Consider the following 26246-nt stretch of genomic DNA (forward strand, 5'->3'; position numbering starts at 1 on the left):
ATTGCAATACGTATCATCAAGAGATTACGTTTCCATTGCCCTTACAATGCACTCAGTAAACGTTTGTGTTGTGGTTTATGGACTGATCAAAGCTAAGAGTCATGATACCACCTCTGACAAAGAACTTTTTACACCTGTAACTGCCATGAAGTAAAACACCATCCAAATCTAAAGTAGCATAACTTACTCTGCTTGACTGCCTTCTAATCCAGGTAAAAAGGAACTTAGATATAGATGCCCATTTTAATTCCTACCCTGTTGTCTCATGTGGTTGACACACACAGTGGAGGAAGCAATCTGGGGCATATGACTGGAAAAACTTTCAGCTCATGTAACAGAAGAGGAATCAGTTGGTGAGTGACTACTTTTTGGTTAATGGAATGCAGCTACAAACTGTGTCTTCTCCAGAAACCAACTGCTGATGGGTGAGCCTGCAGCACTCAGCAGCTTCTGGTATTACCTTCCACAGATCCACAGACAATGCTAGCATACGTTCGCCACTGAAATTAACAACCTAATTATCAGAAATTTTCTCCACTCAATCACAGATGCTTCAAAAGAAGTATTATATGTTAAGTAAAAAATAGAAGAGTTGGCTTGAAAGATTTCATTTATTTCTAGTTTTACATCCATACAGAACATCAAATCCCCATCCACTTTTCCTGGCTACTTTTCTTTCAGACATCAGTAATGCCTTCCAATGACACACCAAGCAGATTCATACATTTTAGATAGCTATACCACATGTTAGTAGCATTTGATATTCCAGAATTCACATGGGCTTAAGCAAGTACATTGAAAATCATAGCTGTAGTTATGCCTGTCACTTATACCAAGGAATATAACTTCTAATTTCCTGAAGGATACATTTTCTGTAGAAACTGGCAGCTTTCTAAATATCCTATTAATGGCTTTCGAGATCTCAGATACAAGTCCACCAATAATAATAATAGTATTCCTCAACCATAATGATATATCTGGATCATAGAAAACACAGGCAAATTCTTGGCAAAATGAGTATGGAACCAGACCATGTTGCAATTTCCATAAAAATTTTCTCCCTGTTCTCCAAGACCTGGTTAAGTTTTCCCCTATCTATCAGTAATTACTGTTCAGTCGCATTTAAAATATTAGCACTGTATCCCATTTTTAAAGTGCATTAATATAGACCAGAATGACCTTATAAAAACAAACACACTATTAATGTTCTTTGAAGAAAATGTCCTGGAACACAAACTCCAGTTCAGCAAGTTTTTTGTTTTGTTTTTTTTTTTTAATCTGAGTAACTTTATATATATGAATGCTCCTATTTGACTCAAAGGGATTACTCATCTGCAGAGAGTTATTTCAGAGGCAACTCATCATTTAAAATTCACAGGGAAAATAAGCTAATTAAATAACTGTTAGTTAAGGCCTTTCTGTGGTATGTTTATATAAATTAAACAGAGGTATTAAAGACAATTTTAGTTAACGAAGTCTTCCTTTCTAAAAAAGTGTATGTTTTGTGCTGAAAAAATGTCTTGAAGGATAAATGTATTTTTGTACTCTTAAATCCAGAATTGTCCTTAACAGTAGCAAAATTCAGTCTCACAGATGAGTGACTTAGTGAGTTCATTTTTATTTTCTTGCTCATATTTTTGTATACCTTAAATTCAGCAATGAAACATCTCAGTTGGTCCTACTTTGCCCCACCTTACACCTAACATAATTCCTAACAGAAATTAGAACTCGGCACCATTAACGCTACTGATGCATTCACCTCGTCCTCAACCATATTGCCTCCGAGACACAATAAAGGTGTAGCCAAAGATTTATCCCGCCAATAAGATATAGTTATAGGTCCCATGAAGATTACTGACACTGAAGTACCAAATATGTACTGGCCTTGGACTTAGCAGATAACATGCCAGTTCTGAGATACATTCAAGTTGACAGTAAATCAGTATTACAGTTCCAGTAACAGGAAAAAATATCTTAGAAGAATTTTTGTTAAAACATTCCACTTTTGAGTTAGTTGTTAAATGGTAATGACCATAATGGACTAGGCAATAGGTTTCTTAGGTTTCTTTGCTGCTCAAATGTGCAGGCAATTTACAATAAGGCTATTTTTTTTTTAAGCTTCTGTGGTTTGCCCCTTAAATCCATTTTGTCTTAAAAACAAACAAACAAAACCCAAACCCCAACCTTTAAACCAAAAGACACAGCAATCTTATGAATTATACTTGTTTTGTATATCTGTGCATGAAAACACAGCCACAGCCTCCATAATACCTCCCTTTTGTGTCTACAAAAAAAACAATAGTCATGGGTAATGGAAAGCTAGAGAGTAAGTTACACTAGTTCAGCACTGCTTCACTAAATTGTAGATGTAATTTTTATTGCCTGTCTCAGATGTCAATGTATGTCATCCAAAATTCTTTCCTGAGAAGTTTGTAAAAAGAAGATCAATTTCTCAAGGTGTATAAATATATTTTTCAAGCACCCTTTTGAACTTATTTCAATTTTCAGGTTTTGATGATAGTCATGCTGACAACTTTTTTTGGTTCATCAAACTCTGTACTACAATTACATGAATTTACTTTTAATAAATTACCATCTTTGCATATATCAGTCAAACCACGAAGACTAAACACTTGCAAATAAAATGCATTATTAATTTAATTGTCACAGCCTATTTAGCTAGCTTCTATTAGTATTTGCTATAATATGCAACATATCAGAGGGCAGAATCAAATTCAAAACATAAAGAATAAACTGATTATATTGTTCTAGAGAAATTAAAAAATAGCAAGCTTGCAAAATTATAATCAAGGCATTAATGTTTTAAATAGGTAGGAAAACTATGTAATTTAATTTAGAATATGTTTATAGCTAAATTGATGTTTTAACATGCTGAAGAAGGATTTCTTTGGTTCCTAAAGCCATTAAAAGCATCAAACTCTCCCACTATGGGAGAGGTGGAAAGGAAAGCAATGGCAGATTGGTATTTACTGCAGTAGGTCATGTGGCTTTAAACACCCACGATCACCAGAGAGGGAACATTCCTATAAAATTATAATGTTGCTTTAGCTCTGCCACACCTATTTGATGTTGCACTACATTAAACTTAAGTGCCAGCTTAGTTTGCAGATAAGAAACAACCAAAAGCCAGATGAAGAAATTTTAAACACAGGAAGCACAAAGCCATTCAGATATCACTTGTGCATGCTGGCCCAGGGGAACAGCTGCAGATGGAGCACAGAGGTTTGCAGGACAGAGCTTGGCTCCTTGCTCCCGGGGCAGCTGGGGCTGCCAGGGCTGAGACCCTGCCATTGCATGGATGGGTCGGGAGGGAACCTTCCTCCTCCTGCCACGCTGGCAAGGCAGGCAAAAAGCCTTTGAGGAATATGGAAAGAAACAGTGTAAAGCAGCCAGGCGGCCTTCAGAAGAAGCAAACAGACAGGAGACAGCAATCACCACTTTAGGTTGTAGCATCCTGCCTGCTTAGGAATCCATTTCAACACGACAATGATTAAAATTATGACCGTCAGGCTAAGATACAGTATTAGGATTTCTATCGTACGTATCCTTTTTGTGCACATATTCACTGTGGTAAAACAGGTGTTCTATATGCTGCATTTATGATGATTACACAGCAAGCACCCCCTTGCAAAACAACATACTGAATGCTGCCAGTACCAAAACATGCCACCACAGTGAAACATTGTTGTTTTGGTTTTTTTTTTTCTCGTAGCAAAATGTTGTGCTACGAGAAAAGATAATCAGCATAAACTTTAATACAGTATCTGGTTTGATCAAACTGTAATTGTTCTGATGCATTATTCTACATTTTAGATGAAAAATGGTATCTCAAAACTCTACATAAACATGTTTTAGGAAAATTCTGGTTAAGTATTTTGGAGAGGCAATCTCATAAAGAATAAAACCAGTGATTAAACATGTACTTAGTCAAATAAGAGGTGTATATAGTGTGTTAATGTAAAATCCTGCTTTTTTCCTCATTCTGTGATTACAGCGTGATGAACTTGTAAGGAAAGGGAGGCTCTAACCAACTACCATTTCCAGTGTTTTTAATAGAAAATGAACATGACCCAGGAAGAGTTTTGCAGTGATCTCCTACAATTCATAGCTACCAGTTAAACTTCCCTTTCCTTTTTGTTAAAAACAGGAAATATTCTTTATTTGTAAAAGCTTGCAATGGAAGAATGAGTTACAACGTGGTACTATTTCAAATATAATCAAGCACCGACTATTGAACTCCGCAGGGAGGATGCATTCATTTACCCAAATTGAAATAGAATATGCAATCTTTCTGTCATCCAAAAAAACAACATTATTTGAGCTGCCCCAAGAATTCAAGAAAAAAGCAATAACTATGACACAATGTGACCAGTAAATCTGAGGTAAATTCCACTTATCTGCAAACATTGTGTTGTTCAGATTGCAAAACATGGTTACTTTACAAGCCATAGCAAAAAATAACCTCCTCAAAAAAAAGAAAAGAAAAAACAAAAGAGAAAAAAAAGAAAAAGATTGCAACTAAATAAATTGATTTTTTTGCTGTTGTTTTTTTTTTTGTTGTTGTTGTTGTTGTTTTTTAAGTCAAAACACTGGATCTGTTCCTGTCCAAGACCAATGAGGAAACAACTTTGGTGGCTTTGACCTCAGTAATCAACACTAATCTAAGAAAGTTTTTTTCGGAACCTATGAGCTGCAAGGCCAGATAGATAAAAAATGAAAAAGTACTTGATTTTGTACTTGGAGAGAGGAGTATTGCTATGGAAATCTTGAGGAAATAATATTACCTACTGAAAATCAGCTCCTTACGTTGCAAATCATGTATTTTGCACAGAGTTGCTTTCTAAGCCAAATTTTTTATTGAATCCTACAGACATGTCGTAAGGACCACACTAGTGTATTTAAGCATGTTAAGCATGTAGTAATAGTTGAGCTAAAAGTCCAGGTGGCATGTTTTTGGGTAAGCTAAATACTCCAGGCAACACATACTACATAAAGAAAAAATAGTAAAAAAAAAAAAAAAGACTTACCTTTCTTTGGGTGTGCCAACTCCATGCTTGCCCAGTAAATGAGTATTCAAATGCTTCTTCATCACAAAAGCAACCCTGTTGAACAAACAGAAAAACAGGAAGATTAGTTTTTTTAATATTTTTTCTTTTTTTTAAATAGAGACTTTGTCAGTTTTGAGCATGCACTTGAGCATATTTTACAAATGTTGAAATTAAAACAATAACTTTGACAATATTCTAAACTTGGGAGTCCACTCTGCAGTGACAAATTTTCTTCAGATTGTAATCACTTGGGTATTTTCATTACAAATAAGCAATCACAACCGTATATCACTGGTCAAATAAAAAAACTGCTTCTGCTTTCTGTTGTAAATTATAACACTTTATATAATATTGTGAGAACAGCCAACTTTGCTTAAATTGCATTGTCTCATATTATGAACTGATACAGTCCCAGTTACACCTTTGAATTTATTTAAGTTTAATGGACACATCCTACAACCTTTCTTCTGACGAGTTTCATTTTCTTTAATGAGAGTAATAAAAAGAATACAGCAAGATCAGATGCTTTAATCACTGCTTCTGTCTGGTCAAACTTCACTGTATTAATTATTTAAAGAAATATACATGGAAACAAATTAATGGCCTTAGTTATTTTATAGCCTTGTGAAAAAAGGGAAGGAAAAAGGTGAAGCGCACATTTGCAATTACATTCTGAGAGTATTCTTGAAACTGGCAAGACATTGTTCAAGGCATCAACAATAGCAGCAACATTTACACTACCTGGCATTGTGTTTACAGCAAAGAAAACACAAATATTTAATTGAATTTTAGTGATATATGTAACGAAACAGATAGGAACCTGCAGAGTACCATTTTGCTGCTGATAAGACCCGAACATCAATTTAATTATGTCATTTGACTGCTTCAAACAATTTAGATATCAGACTGAAGCTGCAAACTAAAACGGTCCTCTTGATAAGTAAAAATTGTACTGCTGTAAGTTTCAGTGTGAAAAGGGCTTGCAAACATTTTTGTTAATTATGTATTACAGCTGTCCTTCATAAAGTTAATTACAAATAGCTGAAAGGCAATAGACTCTATTTGCATATGTACATGAAAGGCATGACATATGCAAAAATATGATTTTAATTAGCATTCCATGATATGAAGGGCTACAAATCAAACTGGCATGTTATAAGATTTTTAACATTAAGCGCTGAATTCATCTGGACATGCTTGCAGTAATGGACAATGGAAGGACTGTAAAAAATACTGTAGCATTATGGCACGTATTAGCCACGAAAGCCAAGAAAGAGTACTTTTCCTTTACAAATATCACAGTGTAGCTTCTCCATGTCTGATCTACTTTCAGCACTTTCATATTTCTACAGAGAATCTCTCTTGTGCATCCTTTAGGGTGTAAGAATATAATTTTATGTTATTTAAATGACAGCGACTTCATAATCTTTATAAAAAGACATAAGTAATGCCTTAACTACTTTCCTCTACACAACGTATAAGTCACTACAACCATGGGTAATCTATCACACCACAATCATTATTAGTATGCAAGCGCTACTGGAATCACTGTACATCGGGAAAATTATTGTAACAAAGTAAAATCGTGTGTTCTGATAACAGCACTAGGCATTCCAAATGTACTGCTTTCTTGCTTTTCAGCAGAAACAGTAACAATTTCTTCACAGCTGTGAAATGTACCTAACAGATCTTAATTTAGTAATATTTCCACTTTCTGGTACAAACCTTCCCCTCCCTTAAAAAAAAAAAAAAAAAAAGATATTACTGTGAAAGGATAACGTGCAATTCAAGTTGTAAAGGCACTTTGATGCTTCTTACATGGCGAAGTGTCCTTAGGAAATGTGGAAGGCAAAGATGCCAACCAGTTACACAGTATTTCTAGTGATGTTTTTTTCCACTTTAGTGTCTGTATACTTGAAGCTGCTGAACAAAAGCCAAACGCTTCTTACATTGCATCTCTGCAGGGGGTACAGACAGAAATACCTTCCTGCAAATATCAAAGACAAAGGCCTTGTTAATAATTTGAAGTAATTAATCTCCCATTAGATGTTTGGTACAGAGCCACCATTTCACTGCTGTTATAAAATACAAATAAAATGAAGATTGACTCAATAAAAGTCTCAGCACCTACTAGCAGCTTAAGCTTTTTAACATAATGCCTGAAGACTTGTACTTAAAAGCACAGCCTGTCTCTGTGCAAGCTTAAAGTGCTCAGTACACCTCAAGAACATCCCTCATGTTGCAGATTCAGGCCTTGAAACTAAAAGTGAAGTTGCTTGAGAATGAAATGCAGAATTTTTACTAAGAAAAAGTGAGCCCTTTGTTCAAAAATATTTTTTTTCTTAGAATAAAAACAAAGACTAAAGATTTTGCTTGAGATGCTGAATATGAGGATAACACAATAAAAGGTTAGGTGTGAAAACCATTTGTTTATATTTACCAAATATGGCAGGAAATTTTAAGGGAGCTGTGGAAGTGGGTAGTGAAAACACAAAGAAATGTTTTCAGCACATTCAGTAATTCCGCGTTTCCAAGCAATTACAGTTTTAAGGAATCAAAAAATATTGCTTTTCTCTCCTCCAACAACTGACTCACCTCTGCTGAGGTAAATCAGTTACTCCTAAACTATTGCCAAGATTGGATAGTTGACATGACTTAGCCTTGTTCTTTTCAAATGAATGTTAAGGGAATCTGTCTGGCACAAACAGGGACTCGAGGAGTGAATGATTTCAAGACATGTCACTGTAATATATTTTCAAATCAAGGGGAATTTTTTTTACAAGCTTGTAATAAGCACTGACTCTGACTTCCGTGATTTTTTTTTCCTTAACTCCAGTAGAAACAAAAATGTTTAAATGCTATAAATTAACTGAATTAACTGGTTTCAAAAAATGGCATTAGGAAGGAGTAGGAAAAATCTGAAGTTGCCATACTCCTTCTGTTTCGTATCCATGCAAAACAGGACAGACTATAGACCTAAAATCATTTTTACAAAATCTGATCTAAAAATACTTGTTCCCAATTCACGTGAAGATGGGCAGTAACAGCTGCACTAATTTCCTAAGGTTCAGGTCTCCTAGGGAAGAACATCCATCCTAGACTTCCAAGTCTTGACCAACGAAAGCTCCCCATGTGTACATGGAACACTGCTTCCAGAAGTCTCTCCTTGCACTGGGAAATACGAATACGCAGGATTTTGCTTGTACTCACTGGCATTCTGATGAATTTTTTTGTTTGTTGTTTAGTTGTTCTTGTTGCTGTTGTTTGTTTGTTTGTTTTTAACTTTGCTAATGATTTTCAACTACTCTAGCTCCACACTAACATTATTCCCCAACGCATGTACTCTATGTTCAAAATCCAGGACAAATTAAAAATAAAATGAAAAATGGCATGGAGCTCTGGAATAGCATCCACATTCCCTATGGACAGGTTTTTTTGTTTGTTTGTTTTTGGTTTTTTGTGTTTTTTTTTTTAACATAGAAACTATAAATAAAAATAAATTTCAATCATAAATATACAAGCACCTTTCCCAAAATAAGTTTGCAGAATATTCTGTTTTCAGTTTGGAAGAGTTGTGGTTTTGCAGGAATGTGTCCACTCATAATCCATGGCACTCTTCAAACAGCACTTGGACTCACTCTGAGAAAGCCTGTAACTGATTTAGGAGTCTCTGAAGACTTGTCTTCAAGTTATAAAAGCATATTTTAATGTACAAAAGAAACAAAGGAAATTCTAATTCTGGGACTAAAGAAACATATTGGACAATCTTGACTTCTACTTTTCATTCTACTGTAGTACAAGTTCTTCAGCATGTACAATGTTTATCATCATAGTACCCGAGGAAAATGAATAATCTGTCACATATTGTTCTCTCACTTTCTCCACAGGGAGAGAATTGTTCTCTGTGAAGTATCTTTTTTGAGAAGGCGAAAGATCCTAGGTTTTATTATGGCTTGAATCTATAAAAGTCTTTTTAATATGTATATTGCTCTGTTAGTGGAAAGTCAAGTTAAAGAAAACAAACACAAAACAAATATTCTAGACCATAAAGTCATGAAATCTGTGACAGTTCATTGTTTCATGAGCATTTACTGCTCAGCCTTGGCCTAATTCCAAGGAAGGAGCTCTGTCTTATCTCTTCCAGAAAGTCACTTGCATCCACATCAACAAACCAGTCATCTTGTAGTATAACTATTGCAGAAGACCAGAATTTATTTTTGTGAGACTCTACAAACTAGTTACACAGCAGCTGAAGAGCAATTTACATTACTTCTCAGTGGATACACAGCTCTGCAACGAGTCTCAGAGAATTTACCTTACAGACAGCAATGTTCAGAGATGGCAGAAAAGTCCAGGAGAACAACAAATATCTATACTTTATTAATATTCTTAATATCCTTTACAACTACTCTAAACTATACAGAACGGGAATTTAACTCTGAGAATACAGGTAAACTACTATATGATAAGTACGGGCCCCGAATATATAAGATGTTTTAGTAAAGCTCCTCTAAAGTCTTTTTTTTTTTTTTTTTCTTTTAAGCAAAAAATAATGCTATTATTTTAAAATTGTTAGATCTTTTATCTTGCTTTTCTTAAAAGTTTGGGGCACTCAGAAAGGATGTTATGGTTTACCATCCTGGGTAAACCACATGGGAGATCTGACAGCTCTGAGAAATAGTAAGAAAAAGGATTTCTCAAACTTCTGTGCACCCATAGAATTTAAGTAATATATTATCCTGTCTGCACCGTCTTTTGTTTTCTATGATTTATGCCTGAATTTCTGTCCCTGTATCTTAATCTGAGGCAAGAGGCCAGAAAATCAAGGTATTCTGCATGGATCATGCCAACAAAGAGGACAGTATGTTTCGGCAACTAAACAGTAACTCAGATGCAGATAGTTCTTATTCCATGACTGAACTACTCTTGTTCTTTATAGTTTCATGAAATATGCTGTAAACCTCAATTGTTTGTAGTTATATGAGTGGTTCACAAGGAGTCCCGCCAATAGAAGTACCAATTACTAAAAGAAAGAAATAGTCCCATTTCTTAAGACAAATCACGAGTCACGTGGATTTCAACATGTTCAATAAAACTTGTGTCATTAATGATTTATACATGTTCTATATATAAAAGTAGAACTTAATACACTCAAATCAGCAGTTAGTCTAATAATACACAACAGTCTATATGGACTTAAAGCTAAGCTTTTAAAATCTCATAATTAAATAAAAAGTTGCTAACCAAATCTCTTCTCTCTGGCAGGACTTTGCATTCAGCAGGTCAATTTCAGGAACAAGAGCATAGAGGAAAACACAGCACTACCCAGAAAGCAATGGTTTTCTATATACAAGTAATCCTTTTTTCCATGCATCAAAAGTTTAAATTCCTGGAAATTTCATCAAATCCATCATTCGTGGATGTTTGCTGATTCTGAAAGGTCCAGACTGGGATGCTGATAACTCTCTTGCATGACCGTGCGCAAGGGACTCAATTTAAAAGAAAGTATCTGGCAGGGCTGAGTCTGGTGTGGAAGATATCCAGTAGTCTGAAAGGCTTCATGTCCTTTGTGACAGGATGTCAGGTTCGACTAAATATCTGGCAGGACGAAGTCTAGTGTGGAAAACATCCAAATATCTGAAAAACTTCATGCCCTCAGTGACAGGACGTCAAGTCCTACAATCCTGCATAGGAAAGCTGGGATTTCCTGCTGACTCACTTAGCAGCCAAATGAGACAGGTCTTTTTACTTCCAACTCACAACTATGATTGTTCTTCTTACATTAAAATAAATAAATAAATAAGATCAATAGCATTTCAGAAGGTTAACAAGTCACATGTCATCACTCAGGCTGAAATACTGAGTGTGCTGTGATGCGTTGGCTTATACTCCCTGCTGACCTCACATTTTAAAGAAGGGTATGGCTACTCTATGCTCGACCCTCACTAATACTAGTGATCAAACTGAAAAGGAAAACAAATATATCTGGCATATGTGGCACCTTACTCCCCATCTTCAATTGCAAACAACTTGGCACACTGGAATATGCAAACTTTTTCTCTTGAAAGAGAAAGAAGAGGCAAACGAGGACAATTTTGGCATTGCTAACAAGACAAGAACCAGAGCACCGTGGCAGACTGTGGCAATTCATAGAACCTAAAGATTCAAGCGTAAGTTTTACATTTCCAAGAATTATTAGCCTTTCTACCTTACGTTTGAAAGCTGAGGGGGCTTTTTACACTCTTCTATGCAACACTTGTGTATTAACTTTTCCACGGAGATGTACCACTGCTGAAGTCCAAAATCCAACATTTTTGAAAACTAATTTTAGGGGAATATGCAATTGTCAGTGTAAAAGACACCAACCTTCTCTTCTTAAAATATTTCATTTTTACTGTTTTACATTTTTACTATTTACATTTTTACTGTTTTGGAATGAACTAACGATGAAGTCAAGATGTCTAAAGAAAAAAAAAAAAAGAGAAAAGACAACAACTTGTATTATTGCATTAGTGGAACACCTGTACACAGCTTGCACCCAATGTAGACTTGAGTATCACAGCAGCTACTCTTCCTGACTTGCTTTGAACAAGATGACAGACAACAGGACTGCCAATGTGCTGTTCAATGACCTGCATCAATCTCACGAATAATTTACTGCTATATCAGACAGATCATTATGGATGAGTTGCACACTATCAATCAATCGGCTGTATTGTTCCTGCATATTCCTGCATCTATCATCCAGAAGAGAGAAAAAAATCCCTCAACATATTCTTGTTGCTTTCTGTCACCAATCTGCGTCCTTCAAAATGTGAAAGAATTATTAGTCACATGGCCATAAATTAGTAGCAATGGGCATAATTATTTCCTTTTATGTATTTTGGCATAAAAGAGCTGGGTAGAAAGGAAGAGAAAAGAAAACTAAACTAAACAGAAAACATCCTCTTCTGCTCCACTCAAACCGACCCGGAAATATCATGCCATCCAAAGCAGCTAAGTTTTCTTACCATCCCTCTTTCAAGAGATGTACATAATATAAACTGTTCAGGACAGAAATTAGTCTGTCACTGCAAGGACTATGGCAAAAAGAAAAAAAACATTGGTTGTGTCTACATTATTTCCTTGATCTTGAGGAATTCACTTATGAATTAATTGTATGCCTCACCTCAAGTCACTTAGTTTGTAACTGAACCTGAAAGGTTTCCTGTAAGATAGCCACAGATTCATTCTTAATTTCACTTTTTTATTGCCTTTTTTTTTTTAATACCAAAAGCATCCCAAGAAACCTCAAATGAACAATGGAGAGGTTCAAGCACCTGTGTCCCCTGGACATCCCCTCTTCAAACATCAGGAATTAAAAAGGCTCCAAAATTCACAGTAAAATATCACATACAAATAAACTAAAAATTAATGACCAGTGAAACCAGTCAGACAAACAAACAAACAAACAAAGCAATCAATTTTAGGAAATTTACCTTTTAATTCTCCCCAAACACCTATGTTTAGAAATGAAGCTGAAGTTGTTCATGCACCATTACTAAAAATAACAATCTACTTGAACAATATGCAACTGGGTATTCTTCTCAAGCAAAATAAAATGTAATAAAAATATTTTTGTTTTGTTTTAAATCTGAACTTTCCTACTGAAGTTGAATTGACCTATTGTCCATCTAAATATCCATAACAGTTCTGTTATGGAGCCAAATTGATGATAAGCTAATAAAAACTAAAATAAACAGAAGACTGCTTATTATACATACTATTTTTAAACTGATCCCTGTAAGTAAACAAATGGCTCCCTACTTATTTTGTTTGCTTAATGGGCAGACTAAAAATAGCTGAAACAGTGGCAAAAACTTTGAAGTCGAAAGGTGTTCACTTTGTCAGATAATCATGTTACAAATATATGAGAAAATTAGTACCGCTACAAGAAATGTTTGTTTCAATATTCAGAGGAGTTAATGAATGTTAAGTGATAATGGTAGACAACAGCACTATGTAATTACATTTCTAAACACACCTTACCAAATCACTTCTAAGCTAGAAGAATCACATGTTCTATTAATTTTCATTGGTTATCAAACATCTGTAACTGTCACCTCCACCAGGTGTTTGGTAATCTAACAGCTGCACAGAGTATTAAAAAAAAAAAAAAAAAAAAAAACCACAATGCTTTCTGTAGTCTGCTATCAGCCTCTCAGTTTACCAGAGCACAGACTCTCTTCTGCGAGTTCTAAAATGACACCTTAGGCTTAGTGTTTAGAGTGCATTGCATCTAAAATAAATTACCATCAATATCCAGAAACATAACAATACCAGAGAACGTATTTGTTGTAATAAATAAGACTCGGGGAATGCTTCCAACATACATCAAGATTTTCAGCTACATACAAAAGGGCACCCACCAATTTTGCCACCAAGAAATTGCCCTTTTCCTCTCTTTTCTTTCAGTACATACATGCAGCATTCCTATAACAGCTCCCTTCCGTTCCCATTTCCTTCCTCTCTTCAGGCATTGTTCTGTCTCTTCATCCACGATCCATTTCCTAGCATGCTCAGTACTTCACATCTAAGCATCGCCACAGTATGATGCAGGAGACATCAGTTCCACATATCATCATCTTGCATCTGGAAAGAGACTTCAAACTAATCTGCTTCAGGATAAAGAACAGAAATGATGTTGCCTGTCACTATCTGCAAGTGTCAACTCTAAAAGGCTGGCACGTGTTTTTTTTTTCCTTGATTTCAGTAGACTGATGTGTACATTGTGTTTTTCAAAGCCTGTAAACATGTTGCTCTCAGATCATCAGTGTGACATCTCCAACTGATGGTTTCTTTATGTCCCTAGTAAATTTAAGACTTCAGTAGGAGAAAATGGACCTCTCAACTTTGTCTTGGAAAAACAGTGCAGGCTATGAATTAGTTCTCCCTCTTGATAGAATAGTGATTTCCAAAATTTGAGTTCAACTTAAAATTTATAGAGCCAAAAAAATATTCATAATTTTGTTCTTTCTAATATTTTTTGAATCTTTTGTTCTTCCTGAACAAAAAGTCACTTTAGAGGCTGTGTTTTCTTCCTAACTGCTTAGAAATTGCACTGCAGACGGAGTTACCAGGTTAAAACAGATTTTCTACAGGAAGAGCTATCTTAAGAGTAATATCTTTGCCATCAGAAAAATCTGCTCTAGCCCATCGTTAAAGGAAATAGAAAGGTATTTAAAGATAGTTGATTTCAGGCTGGAAAATGCATAGGGTCTCCAGCAATAGGGCCACCATACATAACTCAATCAACTCAGGAGATACAGAGTCAGTGATCCTTTACAAAGTTGCGGCTACGAAGAAAAGAACTGACCACCGTCTTATAATTGAAGTGTTCAGAATTAACAGTCAGAAGTCATAAACTATTTTTACTGACAGTTTACCCACAATTTGAAAACACTGCTGGTGATATATAGCAACTGAACCTAAGAGAATGCAGTCTGCTTGGCCTGTGACAATAGTGAGAAACTTGCCCTAGGTCTTTGTCTAACATTGAAGAGCAAGTGCTGGTTGATCTGTTTATTCCTGAGAATTAAATCCACTTGTAAAATATATCCTTCTTGCCTTCCACCAGATCTTCCAGAAGACTGTTTAACTTAAGGTAGAAAGCAAAATATTTCAAAATATCTGTTCAACAAGATAGCTGCAACTGCATAAAAAGCATAAAATGAAGACAGCAGTACTCAATCTCTAATAATGAGAAGTATCATTCATACACATGAATCACTACAACAGCTTGGACAAATCAGAACAGACTGGTTCCAGCCCAGGAAAAAAAGGACGTAAGGCTTTGGATCACACTGGTTTCAATTCACAAAAATTCATCTAATACTTTTGTACATATAGACATGCCAATAGCATAGGAAAAATGAGGACACCTAGCTTGTCCAATCTGGCTGCTCCTACCTTAGAAACTAAGAACTATGAAACACTGGCAACAGAAACACTGCAGTGTATATCTGACACTTGGCTTCTGTATTTCATGTTTCACTATGATTAGTGTTGATTTTTCATAGTTACAAGATACCTCAGTTAGTAGTTAACATAAACGTTAGAAGTTCGTTCTGCAGTTGTTGGTCTCAGTTGCAGTTTCAGTCTCTCCAAGTACTCTCTTCTCAGCCAGCTCCAATCCCCCAAAACCTGAGATTTGTAGCAACTTTCTCCCCCTACCACTGAAGAGGAAGGAGGCTGCTGAAGAAAGAAACACTGATAGCTAGAGGAAACCACAATATGCAGACCAGAGGGACTCGTATGCACTCTACAAGCACCACAGATCTACTGAACTCTTTGAAATCATGAGACTGAACATGGAACCAGCAGTGTGGAAGTCTAGCCAAATGAGAACTCCGGGTGGCTACTGGACTGTTACTCCACTTGTCCCTTAGGCAAGTTAGGTGGTAACATCTCTCACCACCTCAGCCACAGACTTAGCAGGATAATTACTAGCCACTAAAGCTGCCAAGTGCTAAGCGTGGTATTGCCTAGGTTTCTCCTAGTCCTCTGCTGGACTCACTTCAGACAAAGAAGTGGAAAGCCAGGTGACTAGTGCTGAAATGGCCTTCATCCATCACCTCAGAGGCTGAGGGCTTTGATGCTGGCAAGTTTCAAAGAAGGGACTGAACAAGTTATTCTTGTACCTGGTCTCAGAAAAAAAAAATGTAATTTCTCTGTACACAGCTGAAAGATGCCTCTTCTGAGACTGCAAGGCAAGAGCTGGCTGAAGGCAGAAGCTTACTAAAAACTCTGAAATTCTAAGTAAGTGTTGAAGGCTTTCTGCAGGATTAACAGAGTACTCACCTGAGAATTGAGATCTAATTCTTACTGAAGCAATGAAGACAATTAAAATAAACAGTGAATGAGAAGTACATTTTGCACCAAAAGACACATTCTTGCAGTCCAGTATAGATGCTGCACACATTAGCTACGAAAACTGTTATCGGTATCAGGAAAAACAAAGCAGTATATATAAGACAAATCAGTACAGTCATAAAGATGATATCTGTGACACAGCAGAAGATGTTCCCTGGCAAAGAATACACCAGTCTCAGCCAGTAGTTGAGATTTGTGGCCAGAAATGGTCAGAGTTAATCAAGCATGAGAAAGATGGATCTATATGTGTGCCCAATGGAATTAAGTAAAAAACACCTTTGATCTGAAGGGCCTACATATACATATACAGGCATATTGAGCGTACAGATGAACAAACCCTTGAAGGACAAATAAGTTTTGCTGAAAACAAAATGTTATGGTATGTTATTAAAAAAAGAAAAGAGAATTACTAGATTGCCTGAAAAAATGCAAAAGCCGGAATTCATTTTTTTTTCTGAGTTTTGTCAACCAGAACTCTGAGATATGTTACTACAAGGATAAATTACAGGACTCCAGTTTTATATACAAAGTGAAAACCTGGTCCTATAAAGAGACTTACATAAAGAGACATAAACCATGTCTCCTTAACAGTAAAATTATTGTCAGTCTTTCTGAAATGACACTTCCACTATAGGGCTCTTCCTTTTTTGATCCCTGCTGTCGTTGTAACCATAAAGTCACTAGGTCTAAGTGCTAGTATGGAACAATGGAATCCACCAGGTTTCAACAGGCGGGAAACGTGGCAGCATCAGTAGCACACATACCAACACACACGTAGCACTATTCCATTTTATTCTATTACAATATATCTTGTTTTTCATGAAATTTACATCAGTAACATCAGCCTTAGAAACCATCACGTACATAGGAAGATATAAGTAAAATCTGGGCTATTTAGTATCTGTGCTTCTTTACCCCTATATAACATGAATTTGGGACGTTTTAAGAAACTGAGCAAGGTCTACCTATTTTCATTTTTGTGCTAGCAGGTAAACAGAGCCAAAGAAGCTGGGCAATCGGATGCTCTTGTCATGTTTTGACTCTGTTGGCATTGAACCATTCAACTGAACAGAAGAGAAAACTATGTTTTAAAAATTTGCCAGACATGAAAGAATTCTTAATGTTCTTAAATGAGTTAAGAAATTTGAGGAAACATTTGAAGAAATGGCCTACATCTTCTCCCTTGAAATTATCAGTGGCTAGAAGCTGACAGAGTACTTTTTACTACTTGTTCAAATTTCTCCTATTTCAACACAATTCTCTCTAAAATCTGTAACAACTGACTTCTCTAAGAATTCAAAAAAGCAAACAAAAAAAGAACTAGCAAATAAGTAACCATTCCTTGTAAGCTATTTTTGGGGATTTAAAGGAATTAAGTCTAAAGTAATCAACTTTACAGTGGTCAGCATAAATTATTTGAATAACAGGTTTTTTTTTCCACAAACAGTCCCACAATCGTGAGCCGTAGTTTTGTCATGGACAATCATACCAACACTCAACACTGACTGTAAAGAAATGTTTGATGACTTAAAAAATCATAGAAAATGTCCTATAATCTTATAGGTCTATCCTGTATTCCTGTCCGAGCAGAGAAATTTAAAAAATATGGTCACAACTGGAGTAAGTGTGGAAAACATCGCTTTGGATCAGAGGATTTTCAGCTACAGATGGCCTCAAGTTTTAGGCAGTATAAATGATCTCTGAAGAATTAAGTATATTAAGAATACTTTCTCGTTTGTTTCAAACTAAAAGAAGCAAACAAAAATCAAAGAATTATGTTCCTTTATGTTTTCTCAGAAACACCAAAGCCACGACTTATGACATGAAATATTGGCATCTGGACAGAACTGGAGACAGGATTAGTTTGATCAACATGCAACTTTTGAAGCACTGAATAGCAGGCAGTGTTACATGCAACACATAGACGAATGGATGGATGGAATTGATTTTGTAAAGATCTATGGAATAAAATAGTCCAAAATATTAACCAATAAACACATGCCTGGGTAAGAAAGCCATATTATAAAATTACTGTAGAGATCCTGTAACTGTTCAGGGGAGGAAAAAGTCCCATTTTCCACCTAGCCTGCAAGCGCCGAGTTTTCTGATAATAAGATCCAAGGAACCTGTAAACCCAAGGCTCTAATTTTCTTATGGCGACTGTGTAATATTTTGCAAAGTAAAATTGACTGAGATGGAAGCTATTTTGCATGGTACAGTGGCGATGGCTAACAAATGAGAGTTTTGTGGGCTGAATGTTAGTCCCCTGCCTCATCTGCCACCCCTAATGACAGCAGCCACCTGCTGTTTTATTGTCACAGCTGGAGCCGGTTCACACTCCTTGGTGCTGAGCTCTGCCCATGAGCGCCAAGCTCTCGCCTCGCCTCATTACTTTGATGAACTTTTTATGGTCAGCACCCATGAAGACCTCATCTAGGACTATACAACCTAGATCGGCTTCAGGGAGTGCTTCCAGCTAGCACGAGGTGATAATACACAGTGACACTATGGCTGCTACTGTCTGTCACTTAGTCAAGTCACTGCACTGCACTTCTGGCTCTACAGGGCCCTCAACAGGTAAAATGCCATGAAATTCTCCTATATGATAAAGTTCTTTCTCTCTTTTTCACATTGTAATACGGAGATCGTGTCATACTAGCAAAATCTAGCTTTTCAAAGATAGATATGAAAGTAAAAAATATACCAAGCTGTTTACTACATATAACTACAGAGAAGAAATTTCTACATTCTGTAGACATAAACTCACTGCATTCCTAAAAAATATATTCTGTGTTAAAGAAACCAACAGTGAAAAGCATATTGCAGCTTGATTAACAGTGCCCAATGTGGAAAATCATAATTAGATGTATTTTATAAGAGAAGGATCATTTTAACTTAAAGAAAAGAAAGCAGAGAAACAAAAATCAAGCTGAAACAAATTACTACCCAAACAATTCCCCAGTGGAAAATGATATATGTTAGCCCCCTTCCTCCAAAACAAAACCCACAAATGCATTTATTGGATATGATAATAGAACAAATCAATATAACAACAAAGCAAAGCCTTTTACATTGTCTGATACTATTTTCTTTCGATATAAAAGTAAGCATGATTGTCCTTGCCTTTTCAAAAATTTTTTGTACTAGCAACCACTCCAAATCCTATGTGCTTGTGTATGTTTTTAAACTTCATCAGAAATGTTCTTATTGATTTATTTCATACAGACTGCTTTCTGCTCCATCATTGAAATTTTACCCCAGGTTTACTTTCAGCAATAGAAAAATCCTTCTGGTGTCAACAGAGCTTTATATTTGCCCATATTTACATATATCATTAAGATTAATATATGTGCTATTAATAATAATTTCATTAACATTCTGAAATCATCAAATAACATTTTGACTTTTGAAAGGCTGTAGGCTATTATAAGCCTAAAAACCAGAACATTTTCAGTATTCATTGTGTAGCAATCCAGCTGATCAGTTTTGACAAATTCATGCAATGTTATAAGCCATTAAACTTCATTTAGTTTCATTTAAAAATTCCACCTAAAAAAAAACCAACTGTCTTTTTTTTTGTATAGACATGATTTCTAATATATACCAATTCCCAGGATTCATTAAGAACTTTTTGGTTTTATTTGTTTTAATTTTATTGAAGTGTTTTGAAATTTCCCATAAAAACATATTTTGAAATAATATTAAAACAAGAGCTGAAAACCTCTGATGGGGTATCATGCAATTTAGCTCCTCTTGAGGAGGATGCTCCGCACTTCCAATGATAAGGTCCCAGAGGTGGGTGGAATCTTAAAAACATTCCTGAGAACAGACATTATCCTATGTTTTAGAGAATTTATTTATACGATGCTTTCTTTGTTAGTACTTTTTAAGTGTGTCCTAAACTGCAGTTAGAGAGCCAGAAAAAATAATATTTCAATAAATGTTTCCACTTTGCTGAGTACCTTCTGTAAAGTCCTAAAAAGTATTTTCAAGGGAACCTGAGGAGACAGGAACTGGCATAACAAGGATCAAAAATATATTAAAATTCCTGTTATATAAATGAAACTGATTTTTCTACAAATATAATTGATAATTCAACAAGAGAATTTCTTATGCACAGTAACCTATTAATGAATTGATGATATCCTTTGTCAACGTAAAAAAAAATAATAATAAAAATTCCCGTTTTAACTAGCTGATGTATGTGACAAATGCATGTTTAGTACTTCAAAAATAAAATATCAAGATGCAGCTTGATCAATGCAGGGTAAGACATTGCAAAATGCCTCACTGGAATGATCTGTGGTTTCACCAGAATCTCATAATGACGAAAGTAATTAAATAATATCTGAGTTGTGGTTTTTTTTTTTTTTTTTAAGAGATGCTGTGTCAGCTACACTATCCCAGTTGTGCATTTTGTGATAGAGCACAGTTAATCCATTTTAAAAGTTTATATTTTATCAATTTCTAATTCACAGGAAAACTACCTCTAAAGCCACAGTTACCAAGGTGTATGTATATATATATATATATATATATATATATATATATATATATTCACCGGTTATAACAGAATTTGTTGAAGGATGCATGGGCATCCAAACAAGCTACACTTTTGCTCACTGTCTTATATTAAGTAGCTCACATGTACGCTTAAGTATTTGGAAATATTTTTCCTTTGCAACATTGTGTTGCAGTGGCATCATGACTGTGCTTTATAGTTATATTCTAACATACAACTTCAATTTATGCAGTACTCACAGTTCACTGGTCTGTAATTCTTAATATCCCTTTATCTTCCACCAATTTTCATTTAGTAGCTATTATTTGAAGTTCATTTTCCATGCCCTTTCAATTGTGATTTTTTCCAACGTGACAACAAACATCAGTGCCATTTCTGATGGTGTCATTTACTGGAGTAAGAAAAACAAAGTTTTTAAAAAGAATCTATCAGAAAATCACCAGACAGTAGCAACCTGTGGTCAGTATCAAGATGAGCTGTACATGAATAGATAGTCTGGAGGTAACAGGATTTGTATCCAATTACTCATCCCCAGAGCCATTCTATCCCTGAACGATAAATTTCTATCAGCTGATCCCTTAAGCCATCATCATCTGGTCATGCTACCGTGTTCCAACAGGAAGGACAAAAAGGAAAACGCTTAAGGTTTTCTATTCAAATCTCTAAGATTCAGAACAGTCATGCCGGACCATTCTTAGATCTCTTAGAAGTTTTGAAAACGGATCCTAAGAAAATAGAAACAGGCATACGAAATTTTTGTCTTAACATAAATATTGTCTTCTGTACTTACTCCAAGCATATAAAGAAGCTTTCAATATGTGCATTTTCCTTGCAACAATCAGAAATACATGTTGATTTTTAAAAATTGCTAATTTTCATGCTTGCTGTAATAGAAAAGGACATTCATATGAAGGATATTGAAGACATTGCTGAAGAATTTTTCACCCTTTAAAAAAATAATATCACTGTAACACTGACTAGTGTCAGGTTGGGCAATTAGCCACTTAAGAGTGAATAAGATCTGCCAAGAAGCTGTTTCATTTTTGCCTCAGAATATACGTGTATCTGTGAGCTGGTGTGTGTTTGTGTTCATGCATCAGTGGAATCTGGTTGTTCATGCCAGGTTTTCTTATCATACTTTTCTGCCTCTTTGAATTTGCACATTCCTGCAATACAAAATGGACACGTCTGCTGATAATGTCAACATACTTAGGTTCACGAGGAGAGATTTTGTGTAACTAGATCTGAAGTAGCCTTTTTGTGTTCATTACCTGACCCTGTCTGTTTACATAGTGCTAGAAGAGCTGCTCATGGAAAGAGCTCCAACACTGCAAACACCTCTGAGATGTTAAAAGGCAATGGATGTGGAAGGAATCAGCATTGAAACACTCTCCTACAAACTCCATTTTTACATGTCATCTGAAGGAAATTCTCACTTCATAGAGCACAGTAGATTCTATGGGATGTTGAGAGCATCTTGGGATCTCTTTAATATTGATTACATGATGCTTTATAGACTTTTGTACATCGATTTGGGAAATTCTAGTTGGTAAAACAGCATAGAGTGGTTCAGCAGGAAGGGCTCTTCCAAGGTCATCTAGTCTAGCTGCCTGACCACTTAAGGGCTAACTAACAGTTAAAGCATGTTATTCTGGGCACTGTCCAAGCACTTCTTCAACACTGACAGGCCTGGGGCATCAGCCATACCTCTAGGAAGCCTGCTCCAGTGCTAGACCAGCCTCATGACACAGAAATGTTTTCGAGCACCCAGTAAGACCCTGCCCTGACAGCTTTGTGCCGTTCCCATCCTTCCACAGGGTGTCAGGAGCAGAGCTTGCCATCTCCCTCTGCTCCCACCTCTGAGGGAGCTGTGGTTGCCTCTCAGACTCCTCCAGGCTGAACAGCCTAATGTCCTCAGCTTCTCCTCACAGGACATACCATCCAGCCCTGCTACCAGCTTTGTTACACTCTCCAGAATGCTTTCAAGAACCTTAATCTTGCAAAGATGAGTGAATAAGAAGTCTAACAGACACTGGATTACAGCATAGGCAGGTCAGAGTTACTGCACAGAAATCCTGAAGGCACATCTAGACTTATATCTCCTTGATGGAGTAAAAACCTTTGGACTCTTTTTCTGTTGTTTTGTTGTGGGTGAGGAGTGGGGACTGATGCAAATATTTACCTTGCTTAATTCAATAGCAAAAATACAATTATTCCAAATAAGAAACCTTCAAATGTTCTGATGTAGTCATTCAAAATTACAAAAAGTGTAGTAAAGATGTAAACAATTTACAAATCAAAACTGAAGAGAGCCAAGTACAAACAGAACAAAAAATCCCTTTCATAACATTTCAGCGTACAGGTATTGAAGCTACCTTCTTGAATACTTATTGGGAAACTTCTCAAGTCTTAACAGTATCGACAACTCACTGAGAATTTACCACCACTTACGATAAAAAGACATCCTGCTTTTCAAGAAATATATTTGAACAACCCTAATCAAAATTAGTAGATTATATAAAACTGTAAGTACTTTAAGGCCAATGAAAGTAATTATCCAATCAGAGGTAATAGAAGGTGAGGTACAAGTTACTAAATAAGGTGTGGATAATGAACTTCAAACTCATCACTCTTAAGTCTCACAGAGTTACATGAATGAAGTATGTGACAAATGTTTTTGAATAAAGATTCACAGTCAAGACTGCCATTTTTTCTGAATAAACCCCACCACCTGGGAGAAAGAGAACGCTGTGCTTAGCTACAGCATCAGTAGCCCCTCAATTTGGTCAGAGATGACACAGCTGCTGTGCTTAAGAGCAAAGCTGGTGCAGTAATACCCCATCACACAGCAAAAATGCAGTTTATGCTCACAGACGGCGTTTGTTGCATACTCCAAAACTGCACATGGCATGATGGCTGTTCCTTTCTCTCAGCAGCTGTTTCACTGAATAGCTCTCAGTTTTTCCACAGATCTCCTCAGAAGATGATGTTCAGAAATGGGATGAATCTCCCTCCCCAGAAGAATGAATGCATCCCTGCTCCAGCACACAACACAGCAAAGACCAGCCCAACACCACTTACACATCTTTGCCTTTGCTTTCCATGTAATTTTTGCCAAAGGGGGAGACAGACTAACATGTATTTATGGACAGAACTGAAGAAGCAAATTATTTTGATTATTTTTTCAGGTTAAACTGGAACTCCCTTTTCCAGTATTCTTTATACATTTTGCTGTGTATGTCTGTATCTGTTACATTTGTAGCTCCCAAAGAATGCTGCCTTTTATTGTATTTTTTTTAAAGGAGAAACAAAGCATTTCTTCTCACTTTTTTGCAGTTGCATCACTAAGAGGATTATAAAGTATTCTAAAAGGACGTATTTCATTCCAGTAAAAAAAAAAAAAAAAACTGAAAATATTTATATTTTCTTTTAAAGAGTTGACATTTTTGTTCCCCAAATACCTCTAAATTAATGCAAGCTTACTTCCTGAAGAAAAGAGTAAAAATAAGAGTTGGTTTCAATATAATGCATATGATCTAGATACCAAGGTCTAATCACAACATATTTATCAACATCTAGCATTTGGCTAGTATATGATGTCCACAGGCACTTGTAGTGATAGCTGTCACACTGCATTCTCTTTCTGGCACAAATGAACACAGCAACAAGGACAAGAAATAGAGTGCAGTATAGAGTAACAACACAGCCTGGAATTTAGCCCATAGTGAAGAAACAGTCAAACTCATTATTGACTTCACTGACAGAAGCTCATGCTCATGGTGGCAGAATATTTCAGCAGTCAACAAGCTTTGAGAGGTTTATTTCTATTAAGGGAGCTAAAGATTTTTTAGAGGTACTGTATTCTTCATACTTTCCTTCTCTTTCACCTTATCAGAGATCAAAAAGTCATTTTCAAGCCATGCACGTTCCTCGCAAAGAAAGACTGAAAGGACATGACCCACCCCCCTTCTCAGAGTTCCAATGCCATATTCTATATAGAATGCAATATGGAAGGCTTTTAAAGTCTTATCTTCTCTTTCAAGGAAAAAAGGAATAGATATGAATGCAAAAGATATGAAAAGAAAAGCATTACCGGTGGCTAGGTTGCTTGTTGTTTTGCAAAGTCTTGTTTGTAGTCCATATTTTTAATATTTTAATTTAATTTCATAGAGTCATTAAGGCTGGAAAAGACCTCAAAGGACATCCAGTCCAATCGTCTTCCAGGGTAGTGTGGCCTGGCAGCAGAGGGGCAGGGCTCTCTCTCAAAATTTGTGCCATGAAAATCCCAGAAGCCAGTCCTCTTGAGAGCATTACAGAAGGGTGTTTGTTCTATGGCGGCTGAGATGGATTTCTCCTCACCAGAGATCCCTGAGTTCACTATCATGGAGAATGTGCTACACTATGAACTCTTCTTTGAAGCCATTTTCCAGCTTACCCGTGTTTTAGCCATAATCCTACCAATTTCAAAGTCCTATAAGACAGACAATAAATAAGAGAGGCTATCCCTCCAGATATTGAGAATGACTCTTGAGTCCAGGACCGACAGTTTTGAGCCTCAGACTTCAGAGACAGTGAAGAAACCAAAGGCAATTGCTCCACAAATAAGCAAGAAACTTAAGAAGGAATCAATAAAAAAAATAAGATGATTTAGGCCTGACTGATAAGCCTTAAAAGACAAAATAATCAACTATAATGCTTCCTCGGAGAGGACATCAAAGGCAACTGACTGTATCATATGGTTTTCCGGCATTTAGCAATAATCTTTTTTTCTTCTCAGTCTGCTCATGGCCACTTTTCTATTATTCCTTTTTTTTTTTTTTTCCTTCACATCTCCAGCTATGAGCTGAAGGTACTCATAGCTGAATATCTAAAGATTTTGCAAGTCTGAATCCATCTCTCAATCACATTTTAAAGACAAACCACGATTTTCATATGTAAACACGAATTTCTAGTAAGTCTTTGCAAACAGTGGTAAAAACAAGATAATGTTAAAAATTGGGCTGAGGGGAAAACATGGCACAGAAAAAAAATAACATTAAGAACATTGCTCAGCCACACTTCACATGACATTGGAGTAGTGAGGGGGAAAATAGACAGTAGCATCATCAAGAATAGAAAAGGTCCACTAGCAGATGATTAAGTAGAATGACGTACTAAATGTCACCTCCTGTCATATTTTACCTTCCTTCCTCAGACTTTATTGTTGTTGTTGTTTTTTTAAAGATTATTAAATTCAGTTCAAAGTCAAGTTCCTAACAACTCGTTCTTCCCCATCTTCTATAATTCAGTGGTGAATGCTTAACAGGTGAAAGTAAAAACTAACAAAAAAGATGATCAGATGAAACCAGAGGAACTGATGGGCTTAAATGTTCAGATCTTTAGTCAGAAACTCATATTCAAATTACAAAAGTCAGTTTTATCTGTCTGTCGAGTCACACCAAAACCATAAAGAAAACCTGATATGTCTGATACAGAAGACTACAGTTGTTCAGCAGGAAACAAAAACAAATGAAAAATAGCAATCTTCAAAAACAATGGACTGGATGCCAGACAGAACACATCACAATTCTGAGCTGTATAAACAGAGACAACTTAAAGGGCATGCAATCTTTAAATTCTCTAAATTAGTTACACTGAATCTTGTACTAATTTCACTGTTACAGTAAATCCTTAAAATAAACATCATTCAGTGAAGGCCATGGAAACCTGTGCCGTATTTGGAAACCTCGATCGCCTGAGAAGAT

At 36.0% G+C, this 26246-nt stretch overlaps 1 protein-coding gene and 1 pseudogene across 2 annotated transcripts in view; one reads left to right on the forward strand and one right to left on the reverse strand.

Annotated features, from left to right (window-relative positions):
• The window catches only part of ZNF407 (zinc finger protein 407), a 334136-nt gene that overhangs the window by 190213 nt on the left and 117677 nt on the right, over nt 1–26246 (reverse strand). For both annotated transcript variants that reach the window (XM_085220678.1, XM_085220677.1), the window contains one exon: nt 5049–5123. In XM_085220678.1, the coding sequence (XP_085076804.1) occupies nt 5049–5123 (75 nt within the window). The remainder of the gene's footprint in view (nt 1–5048; nt 5124–26246) is intronic.
• Nucleotides 24834–25148, forward strand: LOC146544664 (protein MANBAL pseudogene; annotated as a pseudogene).

The sequence above is a fragment of the Meleagris gallopavo genome, chromosome 3 (assembly GCF_905368555.1).
Source record: "Meleagris gallopavo chromosome 3, MGAL_WU_HG_1.1, whole genome shotgun sequence".
NCBI lineage: Eukaryota > Metazoa > Chordata > Aves > Galliformes > Phasianidae > Meleagris > Meleagris gallopavo.